The sequence below is a fragment of the Triticum dicoccoides genome, chromosome 1A, assembly GCF_002162155.2.
Source record: "Triticum dicoccoides isolate Atlit2015 ecotype Zavitan chromosome 1A, WEW_v2.0, whole genome shotgun sequence".
Classification (NCBI taxonomy): Eukaryota; Viridiplantae; Streptophyta; class Magnoliopsida; order Poales; family Poaceae; genus Triticum; species Triticum dicoccoides.
Window position 1 is genome coordinate 316265214 of NC_041380.1, and position 17355 is coordinate 316282568.

A 17355-nucleotide genomic window follows, 5' to 3' on the forward strand; every position below is an offset into this window, starting at 1 on the left:
CCGGCCCTCAAGTTTCCCTGAGGTGGCGCCGCAAGTGGCTCTAGTTTGGACCAACACTTAGAAAAGCACTGGCCCGGGGGGTTAAAATAAAGATGACCCTCGGGATGTGCGACTCCCAAGGGAAAAGGGCTAGGTGGCGAATGGTAAAACCAAGGTTGGGCCTTGCTGGAGGAGTTTTATTCAAAGCAAACTGTCAAGGGGTTCCCATTATAACCCAACCGCGTAAGGAACGCACAATCCGGGAATATAACACCGATATGACGGAAACTAGGGCGGCAAGAGTGGAACAAAACACCAGGCATAAGGCCTAGCCTTCCACCCTTTACCAAGTATATAGATGCATTAATTAAATAAGAGATAATGTGATATCCCAACAAAATAACCATGTTCCAACATGGAACAAACTCCAATCTTCACCTGCAACTAACAACGCTATAAGATGGGCTTAGCAAAGCGGTAACATAGCCAAACAACGGTTTGCTAGGACAAGGTGGGTTAGAGGCTTGGCTCGACAATATAGGAGGCATGATAAGCAAGTGGTAGGTATCGTAGCATAGGCATAGCAAAAGAGCGAGCAACTAGCAAGCAAAGATAGAAGTGATTTCGAGGGTATGGTCATCTTGCCTGAAATCCCACAAGGAAGAACAAGTCCATGAAGAAGATAAACGGACGTAGTCGAACGGATCCTCACACACACGACGTTATCGGAACCAACCCGAAGAAGCAACACCGGAAAGAAGCAAACAACATAGTAAACAACCAACACATCAACATGGCATGATGCACAATCGAGTATGATGCATGTCCGGTTTAATGAAGCATGGCATGGCAAAGTGCACAAACAATCCTACAAATTAAGTGGAGCTCATCATGCAACGGAGTTGCATATTGAAGAAAACACCACATGACTTATTTAGTTCTCTCTTGTTTATGTACCCAACAAGATTAAATGTTGTTAGCATGGAAAGAGATGAAGCATAAAGAAACTATCTATCTAGGCAAGTTTAAATGAGGCCGGAAATAACAAACAACAATTCCAGAAAAACCTCATGTGCATATTTTACGGTTTGGTACTGTTCTGCCCTAAACAATATTTTAGAGTTGTTAAACATGCAAAGTAAAGCCACCATGTTAAGCTAGGCATTTTTCTACCCCATTTACATGTAAAGTTTATTAAATTCTGAGTTACGGTTATTTAATTATGAAATAAATAATTTTAGCAAGTTATTAAGCAAATTTAAACAAACAGCATTTTAAACATTTTAAACATAGATGAAAGTTGCATATTATTAAACTAGACAAAATTCTAAGAAACTTTCATATATAATTTATTTAGATCCGATGCACGGTTGTGAAGTTATTAAATGCATGAAGTTCAAGGGTGTTTCAGCAAAACTGCAAAAACCTGGAAAATAGCTAAAACGCAGAACTAAAAAAACGTGACATGGGCTGCAACAGTTGGCCCAACCGCACAGAGGTCTGAAGGGGGGGTCTCACTATCGGCTTCGGCCCAGTCTCAGTGGGCCGGCTTGCGCTGGCGGAACTGGACCGCGAGCACGCGGTCAACGGTGACGGGCGAGCTCCTCCCATTCGAAGAAGAGGCGGGAACAGGCACGGCTGCGGTGGCCGGGAACGGGTCCGGGCGGCGGAGCATGGGAAGATTGGCCGGATCCCGACGTGAACGCTGAGAGGGGGCGGATCCGCCGGCCGACGCCTTGATCTGAAGCAGAGGAAGCCATGGCCTTGGTTCTCTAGTGATGCAACGGCGACGGGGAGGCAGCAGCGGAGGGCGGCGGGGTCCTGACGAGGACAGAGTTTTCCGGCGAGGCACCAGATCCAGGAGCGATGGAGATGGCGGGGCGTCTTCATGCGGCGTCGGGGCTTGGTCGGCACGAGCGTCGAGGAAGGAGCTCCGGCCATGCTCCATGGCGCTGCGGCTCCTGTGCGAAGAACCAGAGAGAGAGGGAACCGGGTGAGAGAGAGAGAGGGCAATGAGGGAGAGAAGGGAAGGAGAAGGCCAGAAGGAAGGCAGGGGCGCGCAGGGTCCTGCTGCAGGTGGTCGCTGGCTACGAGGGGGTTGGTCCGGTTAGAAATTCGAGGAGGATTTTTGGATTTGGGGAGGATCCCGTGGTGGGAGATGCTGGCAGCGGTGGGATGGGACAAGGGTCCTAATTTTTAGGGTTTGTCCAAATAGACTAGGAGTGGAGTATATATATACCTCACAGACTAGGTTAGGGGCTACCTCGTCCCTACGATCGCAATTGGACGATCGCGGATAAAATAGCTAGGGAGTCCAAAAAGGAAAGCGGTGACGTTTTGTAGATATTTGGGGATGATCCGGACACAACGGTGACGACTGCTCGGGTCGGGTCCGGGACAACTTCCGGACGCGCGCGAGGGGTTCGGTGCACTGTGCAGAGAGGGTTTCGGGGCCTGGCGGTTGACAGCGGACTGTGCAGAAAGCTTTGGGTTGAGAGAAGAGAAGAGAGATGCAGGCCGGCAACTGTTTCCGGAGACCGAAGACGTCCGACGTTAGACCGGCTATACTGCCGCTATAGTAATCCGTTGGGGCGTTAAACGAACTCCGAATGCGATGAAACTCGACAGGCGGTCTATCTACACTAAAATAAGACCACATGCCAACTCTCATCCCATTCCGAGAACATTTCCCGGCCACTTATAAAATAATATTTCGGACATGCCGCGGGCGCGTGCAAGTGTGTCTGGGCTTAGAACGGAAAACAGGGAGAACTGGGATACCCCGGACGAATGCAAGTTTTGAAAACATGATGATGCAATGCACATGATGACATGATAAGATGCAACATGCAAGCAAACGACAAGACAACAACATTGAATAACTGGAAGACACCTGGCGCATCAGTCTCGGGGCATCACAACACTCCACCACTATGAGAGGATCTCGACCCGAGATCCTAGGGATGGCACCAGAGGGACAAGGAAGAGGAAGAGAAGAGGTAAACCAAATTGCTTCTTTGACAATTGAGTGAAACCAAAGAACCTTCCGAGGTTGAACAAATTCGAGAAAAGAATACAACGAAGGTGAACAAAGTTGAAACCTCCGTTAGGGAAGAGGAACAAGGAACCTTACTAGACCCTTGTAGTTTGAAAGACATAAGAAAAGTGTTACGATGGACAATAGGTACATGCAAGCACTCCGATTGAAACGAGATGTATAGGAACGATAAGGATCAATTACGACAACACTCCGGTTGGACATGGAAGGTAAAGAATATAAACTTTGCGAAACGAAAGCACTTGGATGAGACTCCGGTTAGAAGAGGAAAGATAAAAATGACACTCCGGTTAAAACAAGATAGAGAAGGAAAAAGAATGATATAATTTGGGCAGCATTCCGACTGAAAATGGAAGGAATTAACAAGAACTTGACAAGATGAGAGGATACTTGATGAAATCAACAACACACTACCTCCGTAACTATTGAAAGATGGCACAATGGGTAAGAACGATTTCAGACGGCACTCCGGTTGAGAATGGAGGTAAAACTTGATAAGATGATAGAGCTCGAATGAAAACACGACACTCCGGTTGAATGGATAAGCAAAAGGAAAGAACATGATCTTCACAATACGAGATGATGAGTGAAGAGAGCATCATTCAATGCCTCCGGAAGAAATGAAAGAATGCAATGAAAAGAACGGGTAAGAAAACAACATGTTCTACCTCAAATGAATTTGAGAGAGCATCCTTAAAAAGAAGGATTGAACGGAGTTGTTGGAAAAACCAACAACGAAAGAGTAAGCTTGTTGTGTGCTTAAGGAAAACATCTCGAGAACTTGAGGTGAAAACCTGCCACAAACGAAAACAATTGCTTGCTTGGGAGCGACGGAGAGATGAAAACATCTTTCATCGCGAGACTAGGAGGAAACTTGGATCATCGATAAACACCATAAATAGCAACATTCCTTAGGGAAGGTTTTAGGTGAAATATAACCCAATATAACTCGAATGAAGAGATTGATGGATTTAAACTACCTCATTCTTGATAACTTGTGAATCATGAAACATGAACTCAAATTATCAAGAATGACATAATACCACCTCCACTGATACGGAAGAAAGAATTGCACTCCGGATAGCAAGATGAAGAATGTTTGAACTCCTCTGAAAAGAATGTTGATGAACACTTCGAGAAGGAATTAAATCCTTGATGAACCATCATGTAGAACCTTCATGAAGAACTCCGTTAAACAAAAGAATGATCAAACGGAAGGAAAGAGAAGTTGAAAACATCAGGTGAATCCTTGCAATGATTTAGATGGAGCTATGCGACAAGATAATTGAGAGAGCTTGGAACTCCGGGAATAGAAAAGATAAAGCATCTCGAACCGAGTATGTGACATGATGAACCTCCGGAATAAGGAATTGAATTTACTTGATGAAGCAAGAATAAGAATTACATTATGCTTATCCTTCACCAATTAAATTGATGACAATCAACGGATTTGACATATTACTAATTCTCGCAGAAAGGATTAAAGAGAGATATAGCACAAACTTGGGAAGGTCTTCAAGGAACCACCGGTAGGGTTGAAACAACGAATAAATTGATATGATAACGAAGGAAGAGAAGTGTTGAACGAACCACCGTAAGAATTAAAATGACCGAGTAAAAGATAAGGACAACACCGGGAAGAATTATCAAATGAACGAAGAAGCTTGAGGGAATTTAGATACATGAGAACGAAGCGATCACGAGCTGATTAGAGAATATTTGAATGATGCACCGGTAAGATTTAGAGAAAGAGAGCTGAAAGCTGAGAATGAATAAATCTTCTGAAATGATGGGCTTCGGAGAATCAAACAGAAAAGACTCTTGAATTTCTCCGGAAGGATGAAAAGAATTTCCACAATCAAAACCAATTATGAGAGGATGGCCTCAAACTAGAATCACGAATCTCTGAGAGAACGGATAAGATATGGAGGAAAAACTCTTCTTCGGTCTTCAAAATCCGAGAATGACGATGAGAAACACCACCAAGAATTGTTGAGGCACTCCGGAATGAAGAATGGAAAAGGTTGAGCCAACGATGAAAAGAATTTGAAAGATCTTGGAGAAAAACATATGACAGATGATAAATCATTCTTACGTCAAACTTCAAAAAGAATTTGATTATAACTCCGGAAAAATAAGAAGAGTCAGGTAAGATCCTGGAAAAAAACATGTGGGTTAGGGCCCACTCAAGAGAAACACCGTTGAAATGATTTAAAAGAGAGAATGCATCGGTTGAATTAAAATGGCTTGAATGAGAGAACATCCTCGAAAGATCTTGAACTACTGCAGAGTGGAAACACGAATCTTCTGAGATATCTTCAGCACTCCGGAACGATTGAATAGCAAGAGGTGAATGATTATGAGGTGCACCGGCATGGAAAAACATTTGAAACGAGGAAAAGATATGGTCAACAAGGCTTGACTTGAATCCACCGGAGAAGAAAGAGAACAAACAGTGATGAACTTGAAGAGCATCTTCATGAGAATCACCGGATAAGAACATTGACTGAAAGAATGGATTGGGTTCCCATCAATAAAATGGATAGTTGAATAAGGAATCTGAGTCCTTGAAGAAAAAGGGTGGGAGGGTGGGAAAACAAAGACAACTTGGAACGGATGAAGCAAACACCGTTGAGAAGAACTGTAATTGGATCTTGTGGATGTTGACAAGATTGGATCCACTTGAAGAGAGACACACCGGTAGAACAAGATTGGCATAACAATCTCGATTATCGAGAAGGATTAGTATTCACATCGGAGTATGAGAACACCGTGTGGGGAAGGTATGGAATCAACACTTGACATTGAAGCAACTCGAATACCACAACTCCAAACAAAAACAAAGGATTGACTTGCAGAATAAGCCGGAACAAATATATGATAGAGATTTTGTCCGAAGTTTTCGTGGTGGGGCCTACACGGGCTCGATCGTACAGCACCATCATGTACAAGGCAGTGCACATGACATACGAAGCGTCCCCGAGTCGGCATAGCCAAGGACTCTTTAAGACACAACGAGACCACTGTAAAACCAACCGTGGATAGGCGGACCACTAGACGTCGAACCCCAATTTCATATCATACATCTGTCGGAAAGATATCCTAGGAGCTACTTGAATTCCCACTTATAAACTCCCGAAATTTTCCGGTTATGCAATCAGGTGTTGGGGATACAAGGGAAGCATAATATCTCACCCAAATCTAGCAAATCCTACATCCAGCTGTATCCATCCTTCAACACATAACCGAGAAACCTTCGGAAATCATCTACCTCAACCTTCAAAAAGCATCCGTTATACGAGTTATGGCAATACTCCCAAACTCCCGCCCCAGTACTGGGTGGCGTCGAGGTTATCTCACCAACAACTGCATAAAAGAGATTTTCGATGTCGGCGAAACTAAACTCAGGTATTCCAGAACTGCAACGATAAAATTGTGACGACAACACCTCGGATCTCAACTCCCCGGGACACTGCCACAACCCCTAAATGTCAGGAGGCACCAAGAACAATGTTCTCGTCACAAAACCATCGGAACGATTCCAAGATACCCGCGTGATCCTAAAAAAATTAGTGAACTTTGAGAAGAGAAGAGTCAAAACTCTACGTCAGGATGCCTTACCAGAGCGATGAAGGGACTGGGGAGTAAAAAGAAGTCCTAACTCTCCGATATATATAATTCCTAAATGACTCAAAACATTTTTCTAGACTCAACAACGTCATCTATTCGATCAAGCAGGGGGCTCCTAAGGTCGGGGAAGGCTTTGATACCAACTTGTAACACCCTCGATGAGGCTATATCTCCCACATGTCGAAGCATGACTTAGAGGCATAACCGCATTGAAAGCAATGTCGCAAGTGAGGTAATCTTCACACAACCCATGTAATACATAAGGGAAAGAGATACATAGTTGGCTTACAATCGCCACTTCACACAATTACATGAAACAAAGTATTACATCATCCAGATACAATCAAGGTCCGACTACGGAACCAAAATAAAAGAAGACTACCCCAAAAGCTACACAGATCCCTGACCGACTCCAACTGGGCTCCACCACTGATCAACTAGAACGAAGCAACACAAAGGACAAGATCTTCATCGAGCTCCTCCCTGAGATTGGTTGCGTCACCTGCTCAGCAACATCGGCACCTGCAAACTGGTTTTGGAAGTATCTGTGAGTCACGAGGACTCAGCAATCTCACATCCGCGCAATCAATACTATTTAAGCTTATGGGTAAGGTAAAAGGTATGAGGTGGAGCTGCAGCAAGCGACTAGCATATATGGTGGCTAACATACGCAAATGAGAGCGAGAAGAGAAGGCAAAGCACGGTCGATAAAAGTATGATCAAGAAGTGATCCTAGAACAACCTACGTCAAGCATAACTCCAACACTGTGTTCACTTCTCGGACTCCGCCTAAAAGAGACCATCACGGTTACACACGCGGTTGATGTATTTTAATTAAGGTCAACTTCAGGTTTTCTACAACTGGACATTAACAAATTCCTATCTGCCCATAACCGCGGGCACGGCTTTTGAAAGTTCAAATCCCTGCAGGGGTGTCCCAACTTATCCCATCACAAGCTCTCACGGTCAACGAAGGATATTCCTTCTAGCAGGAAGACCCGATCAGGCTCGGAATCCCGGTTACAAGACATTTCAACAATGGTAAAACAAGTCCAGCAAGACCACCCGATGCGCCGACATCCTGATAGGAGCTGCACATATCTCGTTCTCAGGGCAACACCGGATGAACACTACGTACAGCTAAAACCAGCCCTCAAGTTTCCCTGAGGTGGCGCCGCAAGTGGCTCTAGTTTGGACCAACACTTAGACAAGCACTGGCCCGGGGGGGTTAAAATAAAGATGACCCTCGAGATGCGCGACTCCCAAGGGAAAAAGGCTAGGTGGCGAATGGTAAAACCAAGGTTGGGCCTTGCTGGAGGAGTTTTATTCAAAGCGAACTGTCAAGGGGTTCCCATTATAACCCAACCGCGTAAGGAACGCACAATCCGGGAACATAACACCGATATGACGGAAACTAGGGCGGCAATAGTGGAACAAAACACCAGGCATAAGGCCGAGCCTTCCACCATTTACCAAGTATACAGATGCATTAATTAAATAAGAGATAATGTGATATCCCAACAAAATAACCATGTTCCAACATGGAACAAACTCCAATCTTCACCTGCAACTAACAACGCTATAAGATGGGCTTAGCAAAGCGGTAACATAGCCAAACAACGGTTTGCTAGGACAAGGTGGGTTAGAGGCTTGGCTCGACAATATAGGAGGCATGATAAGCAAGTGGTAGGTATCGTAGCATAGGCATAGCAAAAGAGCGAGCAACTAGCAAGCAAAGATAGAAGTGATTTCGAGGGTATGGTCATCTTGTCTGAAATCCCGCAAGAAAGAACGAGTCCATGAAGAAGATAAACGGACGTAGTCGAACGGATCCTCACACACACGACGTTATCGGAACCAACCCAAAGGAGCAACACCGGAAAGAAGCAAACAACATAGTAAACAACCAACACATCAACATGGCATGATGCACAATCGAGTATGATGCATGTCCGGTTTAATGAAGCATGGCATGGCAAAGTGCACAAACAATCCTACAAATTAAGTGGAGCTCATCATGCAACGGAGTTGCATATTGAAGAAAACACCACATGACTTATTTAGTTCTCTCTCGTTTATGTACCCAACAAGATTAAATGTTGTTAGCATGGCAAGAGATGAAGCATAAAGAAACTATCTATCTAGGCAAGTTTAAATGAGGCCAGAAATAACAAACAACAATTCCAGAAAAACCTCATGTGCATATTTTACGGTTTGGTACTGTTCTGCCCTAAACAATATTTTAGAGTTGTTAAACATGCAAAGTAAAGCCATCATGTTAAGCTAGGCATTTTCTACCCCATTTACATATAAAGTTTATTAAATTCCGAGTTACGGTTATTTAGATATAAAATAAATCATTTTAGCAAGTTATTAAGCAAATTTAAACAAACAGCATTTTAAACATTTTAAACATAGATGAAAGTTGCATATTATTAAACTAGACAAAATTCTAAGCAACTTCCATATATAATTTATTTAGATTCGATGCACGGTAGTGAAGTTATTAAATGCATGAAGTTCAAGGGTGTTTCTGGAAAACTGCAAAACCCTGGAAAAATAGCTAAAACGCAGAACTAAAAAAACGTGACATGGGCTGCAACTGTTGGCCCAACCGCACAGAGGTCAGAAGGGGGGGATCTCACCATCGGCTTCGGCCCAGTCAGTGCAGCGGGCCGGCTTGTGCTGGCGGAACTGGACCGCGAGGACGCAGCCCACGCGGACGCGGTCAACGGTGACGGGAGAGCTCCTCCCGTTCGAAGCAGAGGCGGGAACAGGCACGGCTACGGCGGCGGGGAACGGGTCCGGGGCGGCGGAGCATGGGAAGATTGGCCGGATCCCGACGTGAACGCTGAGAGGGGGCGGATCCGCCGGCCGGCGCCTTGATCTGAAGCAGAGGAAGCCATGGCCTTGGTTCTCTAGTGATGCAGCGGCGACGGGGAGGCAGCAGCGGAGGAGGGCGACGGGGTCCTGACGAGGACGGAGTTTCCCGGCGAGGCACCAGATCCAGGAGCGATGGAGATGGCGGGGCGTCTCCATGCGGCGTCGGGGCTTGGTCGGCACGAGCGTCGAGGAAGGAGCTCCGGACATGCTCCATGGCGCTGCGGCTCCTGTGCGAAGAACCAAAGAGAGAGGGAACCGGGTGAGAGAGAGAGGGCGACGAGGGAGAGAAGGGAAGGAGAAGGCCGAAAGGGAGGCAGGGGCGCGCAGGGTCCTGCTGCAGGTGGTCGCCGGCTACGAGGGGGTTGGTCCGGTTAGAAATTCGAGGAGGATTTTTGGATTTGGGGAGGATCCCGAGGTGGGAGATGCTGGCGGCGGTGGGATGGGACAAGGGTCCTAATTTTTAGGGTTTGTCCAAATAGACTAGGAGTGGAGTATATATATACCTCACAGACTAGGTTAGGGGCTACCTCGTCCCTACGATCGTAATCGGGCGATCGCGGATAAAATAGCTAGGGAGTCCAAAAAGGAAAACGGTGACGTTTTGTAGATGTTTGGGGATGATCCGGACACAACGATGACGACTGCTCGGGGCGGGTCCGGGACAACTTCCGGACGCGCGCGAGGGGTTCGGTGCACTGTGCAGAGAGAGTTTCAGGGCCTGGCGGTTGACAGCGGACTGTGCAGAAAGCTTTGGGTTGAGAGAAGAGAAGAGAGATGCAGCCAGGCAACTGTTTCCGGAGACCGAAAACGTCCGACGTTAGACCGGCTATACTGCCGCTATAGTAATCCGTTGGGGCGTCAAACGAACTCCGAATGCGATGAAACTTGACAGGCGGTCTATCTACACTAAAATAAGACCACATCTCAACTCTCATCCCATTCCGAGAACATTTCCCGGCCACTTATAAAATAATATTTCGAACAATGCCGCGGGCGCGTGCAAGTGTGTCTGGGCTTAGAACGGACAACGGGGAGAATTGGGATACCCCGGACGAATGCAAGTTTTGAAAACATGATGATGCAATGCACATGATGACATGATAAGATGCAACACGCAAGCAAATGACAAGAGCACAACAGTGAATAACTGAAAGACACCTGGCGCATCGGTCTCGGGGCCTCACATTCACCGACCCGGCGGCCTCGCGCGACAGGCGGCCCCTCAAAGCCGTCGTCCGCGCGCCGGCCCGCCCGTCGCCCTGCGTCGGCCGTCACCACCCTGCTCTGACCGGGACACCTGCATCACCTACACCCGGCGGCCTCACGTCATGCGGCGGCTAATTATAGCCCCCGCTCGCGCGTCGGCCCACCAATCGATCCACGCCACCCGTCTCCGCCGCGTCTGCATGGCGGCCCTGCGGTTTGCCTCGTCGGCTTTGTCCCCGGCTGCGTCAGGCCCGTGGGCTACCTTGAGCTCGGGCGCCGCTGCTCCATTGGTCGCTCGGGTCTCACTGCCCTAGCATCGGCGCTGCTTTGGTGGACAGGGTGTCGGTGTTGATGTGCTTGTTCGCACGTTGTCCCACGCCGTCCATCGTCGCCAGCTTCATCTTTGACTCCGCCACCACCCCGTCTCCATCGAGCGGTGTCCCCGACCTCGCGCGCAATCGGATTGATCACCCATCCGCCGCCGCGATCCGCCTCATCCACGCCGTGCGACCGACCTGACCCGTCGGTTGCGCGCGCCTCCGCCGGCCCCATGAAGACTGTCCGGAGTTCAGCGCGCCCCTCTACCGATCGAGCACCGGGCTGCCGCTGCGTCGCCCCATCAGGCCGTAGCGCCGCCGCCCTGTGGTTCTTCTCCCGGCTGCACTGACCCGTGTCACCGCTGCGTCGCCCCTTCGTGCCGTAGTGCCGCGTCCCGCGGTCCACCGCCGCCCCGGGGCCGTCCGCTCCAGGCCGTCCCCGTGGCTGCATCGACCCTCGCACCGCCGCTGCGTCGCCCCGTCGGGCCGTAGCGAGTGTGACACGTGGTCCACGCCATCGTGCCAAGGCCGTCCCCGCGGTTGCACCGACCCGCGCTCCGCCGCTGCACCGCCCCTTCGGGCTGGAGCGTCGTGGCTCGCGGTCCCTACGACCTCCCCGAGGTCTTCCACCGTCGCCCTGACCTGCCCACCGCCGTTGCGTCGCCCCTTCGGGTCGTAGCGCCGCGGCCCGCGGTCCACCGCCGTCCGTGCATGTTGACTTCTCGTGGTATGCGCCGCGCCGCCTTCCTTGGCGCGGGAACACCATCGTCCGCGCCGGTCTTCGTCACGATGTTGGGTTCTCCTCGCCTATTTCGAGCACCGCCATGGCGCTCCTAACTTAGCCGCTGCCGCTTTTCTTCGGCTGCCGCCGCTGCTACCCCAGTAGCCGACGCCGACGCCCGTCCACCTCCCTTCGTCTTCGTCCAGCACCAGCCTGTCGCCAGCGTCGCCGTCATCTACCCCGACCACTTCATCTACTCCGACCACCGTTGGTGACATCGGCCCCGTGCCGATGGACGCCGCAATCGTCGTCGAGTTCTTCTCTGTCGGCCTCTCCGGCTTCTTCGACATGGCGTACAGCTCGTGCAGGTCCCAGTCTCCGCGTGCCCGGTGCTGGCAACACCGCCGCGCGCCTTCGTCCACGACGTATCCCCAGGCCTGGCAAGCCTGGTGCGGCGCTCCGTCAACTTCGTCTTCGTCCGTCTACGCATGCCCAGTGTTGGCAACACCGGTGTGTGCTTTCGTCTATGATGTGTCCCCGGGCTTGGCAAACCTGCCACCACGCGTCGTCAACAACATCTCCTTTCCGGCGCACCACTACTTCGACACCACTGCGCCCATGCTAACTCGACGCCCCTTGCGCCTGCGGCTCCATGGCGACTTCCTCGACACCGGCCACCCGACTTGACATCGACCACGGCATTCTTCGCACGGCTACCTCGACCACGGCTCCACCACCCACGCTCTCGGCTATATCGACAAACGGCACAAAGGGCTACCGCCTGCTTGAGCAACCTCATCGGTTTCCACTCCAACCACGACTCCGCGATGCATCGACCGTTACCACTAGGGGGTGGGGGGGGGGTCCGTCGGCTTGCCTTCGGATTCTTCTCCAGTCTCACCGTCTGCGTCGCTACTGTTGTGACTGCGGGGATGTTGGGTATAATGTTTGTAGGAAAGACGAGATAGACTAGGATTTGTTCTGGCTTGTCTTGTACTCCAAGTAGATAATTGTACTCCTATATATATGCCCACGAGGCTCAAGCAATACAACGAACTATTTCCACCAAATCCCTCTCTCCCTTCTAACACTAAATATTCCTCCAGTTGTTGCTTTTTTCAGACCATTTGTTGAGATAATGATGGTGTTTAGGGTAAACTTTAAACTGTGGCACCCCCAAGCCTGCAATTCTAGGTCGGGCCACCCCTGGATAGTGCAGGCCAAATCCTTTTGGCTACTTACAATAGAGAAAGAACAGGTGAAGCACTGGGACTGAGTAGAGCCGCGATGTTATCTCCTCAGTTTCTTTGTTCGTTTATCTCCTCTCAAGGTTACGTCTAGTGATTATAATCTTGTTATTGAGACATTAGTCAGAGGAACACTTGCCCTCTACTGGTGTTATCGCCAGAGTTATCCGACAGCAAGGATCACCGAGTGTCAGCGGTTGCAAGCATGGACAGCAAAGCATAACTTGAGAGATTCAGTGGCCACAAGCACAATGAGACTGCCAGGTTTAACATCTGTACATACACAGTTTGGAACTGCACATTCATTCGTCTCCACGGCTAGAAACATGCCACTCCTGTCCTGATCTATCCACACTTCCATCTCTGAGGCTTGGCTGTTGCCTGTAGCTGTAGGTCACGGCATCCGACCGACACCAGCCACAGTTGAAAAATCCAATGAACATCACTTGTGGGATATTCTAGCATCGGAATAAATAGATGCCACTCCAGTGTGTCGGTCCAGATGTCCAGTTTATCGGAGTATACCAAGTTTTACTCATGATTCAGAAAATGCTAGCACTGTTTGTTTTCCTATGTAAAATCTCACAAAACTAAAAATGCACCAATAAAAATGGACGGCTAGTATCTACGTCGTCAGCTTAGAAACAGCATTGTACCACAGCATCAAATGCACGATGCTGCTTTATTATCAAAAGCATAAGCAAGTCTTCAGATTCATCACCACCAAGCGAACAAAAATAACACAGCAAACTCGGAACATGTCTCAACAAAGAACAAATTAAAAACAGTTCATCTTCATCACATTTCACAGGAAACGAACAAGGCAGGCGCAACTCAGCGCCCTGCCAACAGCAAATCCTCTCCGGAGTTCAGGTCCACTGCAAAAACTCCAAGCCTTTCTTCTCATCTCCGCCTCACTGCAGCTGTTCACGGAACACCCTCAGTATGTCGGCGAACGTGACGATCCCGGCGAGACGGCAGTCATCCTCCTCGTCGAGAACCCACAGATAGCTCACGCGGTGGGCGAGGGCCTGCACCATGACGGCCACCAGCGAGCTCGCGGGGCTGCACACCACAGGCTCCTCGGTCGACCGGCGCCCAAAGCTCCCCGACGACGGGCGCCTCAGGTGCGGCCGGCCGGTGTCGTCGTCTGACGACGAGGAAGAGAGGGAGAACGATGTCATCGTCTCGTCCTCCATCAGCTCAAGCATGGCGTCAAGGCCCTTGGCCTTGAGCCCGGTCTTGATGGCACACAGGATGTGCTCCGGCGGCGAGCCGAAGTAGTCGATGTATGCCATGAGGTCGGCCGCCGAGAGCGTGGCGATGGCCGCGGCTGCCGTCTCGTCGCAGGCAGCGAGGTGCGCGGTGGAGATCTCGCCGACGAGGTGGCCGTCGGCGCTGACCACGGCGACCGCGGTCTCCGCGGCGATGGCCCGGCGGATGAGGGGGACGGCGGACAGGGCTGCCTCGTCGGGCCGCACCGACAGGAAGTCGGGGCGCACGAGGCCAAGGGAGGAGACGGAGCGGGCGGCGACATGGTAGAAGAGGGAAATGGAGTTGAGGAAGTAGCGGACGAGGTCCTCCTGCGTGAGCCAGCAGAAGTCGCCGGTCACGCCAGCGACACCGCCCAGCTGCTTCTTGCGGCCGCCCGAGCGGAGCGGGACGGCGAGAACCTGCGCGCCGCTCAAGATCTCATCAAGAGCTTCCAAGACACTGCAGGAAGATCAGTCACATGCATCAGCAAAACTGAACAAAATCGAATTCATGATTTATTACAAGAGGGCGAGAAAAATTCCTCAGATCTAACGCCAAAAACAAAAAGGTAAGCATATTCCGATGCCACGGACATCAAAGATCCTTAATAAAAAGTTGCCGTGTTTTTTTGTCCAGGATTCGTTCAAAAAGCGCAATTTCTGAACCACATGTAGGGCAAGAAAAATCTCCGTGGAAGCGACCGAGCCTGTCGACTACTACTCCCTCCGATTCTTTTTTGTCTGCGCCTAAGAGCAGACCCGGATACCAAGAGGTGGGCTCGCTGCATGCTATATGGACAGAAATGCCCCTCTGCGCATGCGCGTGGACGGGAGGAGCAAAGCAGCAATAAATGCCCCCATGCAACCCATTGGCTCTCCGCCCGCATTCTCCTCTCTCTGCATGTTGCATGGCTGTCTATCTCTCTCTCTCACACGACGTGCATGCCGTGACGCTGGCCTATGAGCAGCTCGAGTAGAGATAGCAATCTTCTCTTCAAAAGAGATGTGATCTTCCACAGATTTTTGCTTCGATCAAAACTGTATAGCGCCAACAATTCAAGTTCCCTCCTAAACGCAACACAGCGCAATTTCACTTCCCTCCTAAACAAGCAGAGCGCCATGAAGTAGCCTCGAAAATTTGCAGACTAAATGGGATCGGAGGGAGTATCTCACAAGGAGACATGGGGAATGTCGCGATCGGCATAGGAAGACACGGGGATTGGCACCACAAGATTGTCCCAGATGCGTCGGACGATTTGACACGAGTTGCCCCCCTTCCTTCTTTATCAGATACTACTAGCCACTCGTTCGAATCGCCACGCATATCCCAATTCTAGGCCAAATTCTCCACGCAATTCGATAAGAATCGTCAGATTATGCACCTATATGTTCCTCCTGAAACGCTTTTTTTTATTTTACTACAATGGGGAGAGGAACATGGCATATCTCAAACATCAAAATATTATTTATATTTTTTAACAAAATTATGATCTTTCCCTCACAAAAGCTTTTCAATTAGATCTTGACTTGAACCTTCAGCAAAACTCCAATCTTGAACAGGCGTCCGCAAAGGCCAAAGACGCGTACGTTTCAACGAAAAAAGTAACGGAATCACAGTAAATTAACCGAGAGCGGGGCCAACAAGAGGGGAAGGGCCGAGGGAGTACCTGGAACGGGGATCTACGCGGCGGACCTCGCCGGCGCCGTCCTTGGGCAGGAGCGCGGAGACGGGCCGGTCGAGCGCGGCGGCGGGGCGCGCGAGCGCGTCGGGGGAGGAGCAGAGGAGGCAGAGGACGTCGGCGAGGCCGGCGCGTCCCACCACGGCGCCGCGCGCCGGGCCGACGGCTATGCAGGCGGCGGCGGCGGCGCGGGGCCCCTTGCGGACCGTGGCGGCGAGGTCGCCGGCGGCCGCGGAGAGCGGGAGCGACCTCACGGCCGGCTTGCCGATGCAGAGGTCCGACACGTCATTGGCCAGGAGGCTCACTGCCATGCACTCGCGGGCGGACCCTGGGCCGGTTTCGAGGACGAAACCCTCACGCGGCGTGGGAAGGGGAAATTTTTCCGACGGGAGGACGAGGAGAGAGAGAGGCCGGGAGGAGGACGAGAGGCGAGGGGGGATCTGGATTTTCAACCACGGCAGGCGGGTCGGGAGGGAGTATATATAGGCTTTGGCGGAGCGGGGAACGACGGTACGCGGCAGCTGCGCGCTTATGACGGGTGGGGTCGGGCGTGTGTCGGGCCCACCGGGAAGTGATAAGGGTCGGAGCTGCGCGTGGTTGGTTTGACTGTAGCCGTGGTTTATGCGGTGGTGTCATGGTGTGGATGAGCTGTATTCCAATCGGCTCGCGGCTCTGATTTAGTAGAACCTAGCTTGAGTTTGAGCCGAGCCGAGCCGAGCCGAACTGGGCTTGATTCCAGAAGATATGCAGAGCAGTGGTGCATCTTGCCCAGATTCCAGGACATATGCAGTGCAGTAGTGCTCCCGTAGCCAGCGAATCTAACCGGCCTTCTCCTAGTCAAAAGAGCACAAGTTCAAGATTTTCTGGGTTTGTTTTTGGGTCATATGATGCTTTTTTACAGTATCTTTGGTTCAGATTCGATCTACATAGCGATCTCCTCTAAACAATACGGTATTTAGTACTTTCCTGTTCCTATTTTTAAGATGTCTTCACTTTTTTCCAAATCTGGTGTACATAGACGTGTTTTAGAGTGCTTGTTTACTCATTTTAGTCCGTATGTGGTCCCTACTAAAATATTTAAAATGTCTTATAATTTGGAACATAAATGCTAGTAGTATACTATTACCTCCGTCATAAAATTCTTATCTTAGATTTATATCTAAACAAATCTGAAATGAAAATTTTGGAACGAAGGGATGCTATACATACAACATTGAGTTTTGTATACTATTCGTTGCGGCATTTCGCCTTTTCAATTCACAACGCGTGGACGAATCTGATGCTTTGTCAAGTATGCACAGAGTAGTTTGTGTGTGAAATTTGAGATTTTGGATCATGAGTTCTTTACATGATGATTACAAACATCACTCAAATCTATAATC

General features: G+C 49.9%; 1 protein-coding gene across 1 annotated transcript; it reads right to left on the reverse strand.

Moving 5' to 3' along the window:
• Window positions 1–13691: 13691 nt before the first annotated feature.
• LOC119270562 (CBS domain-containing protein CBSX5-like) lies at window positions 13692–16412 on the reverse strand. Its single transcript, XM_037552572.1, has 2 exons — window positions 15962–16412; window positions 13692–14754 (listed from the first exon to the last, which is right to left on the reverse strand). Exons 1-2 carry the CDS (start codon window positions 16282–16284, stop codon window positions 13956–13958), a joined length of 1122 nt encoding a protein of 373 aa, XP_037408469.1. The 5' UTR covers window positions 16285–16412; the 3' UTR covers window positions 13692–13955.
• Between the last annotated feature and the right edge of the window lie 943 nt (window positions 16413–17355).

Coding starts and splice junctions, on each gene's coding strand:
- LOC119270562 (XM_037552572.1), bottom strand. CDS start 16,284: ATGGCAGTGAGCCTCCTGGCCAATGACGTGTCGGACCTCTGCATCGGC. Junction 14,755..15,961: donor CGCGTAGATCCCCGTTCCAG/GTACTCCCTCGG, acceptor ATCTTCCTGCAG/TGTCTTGGAAGCTCTTGATG.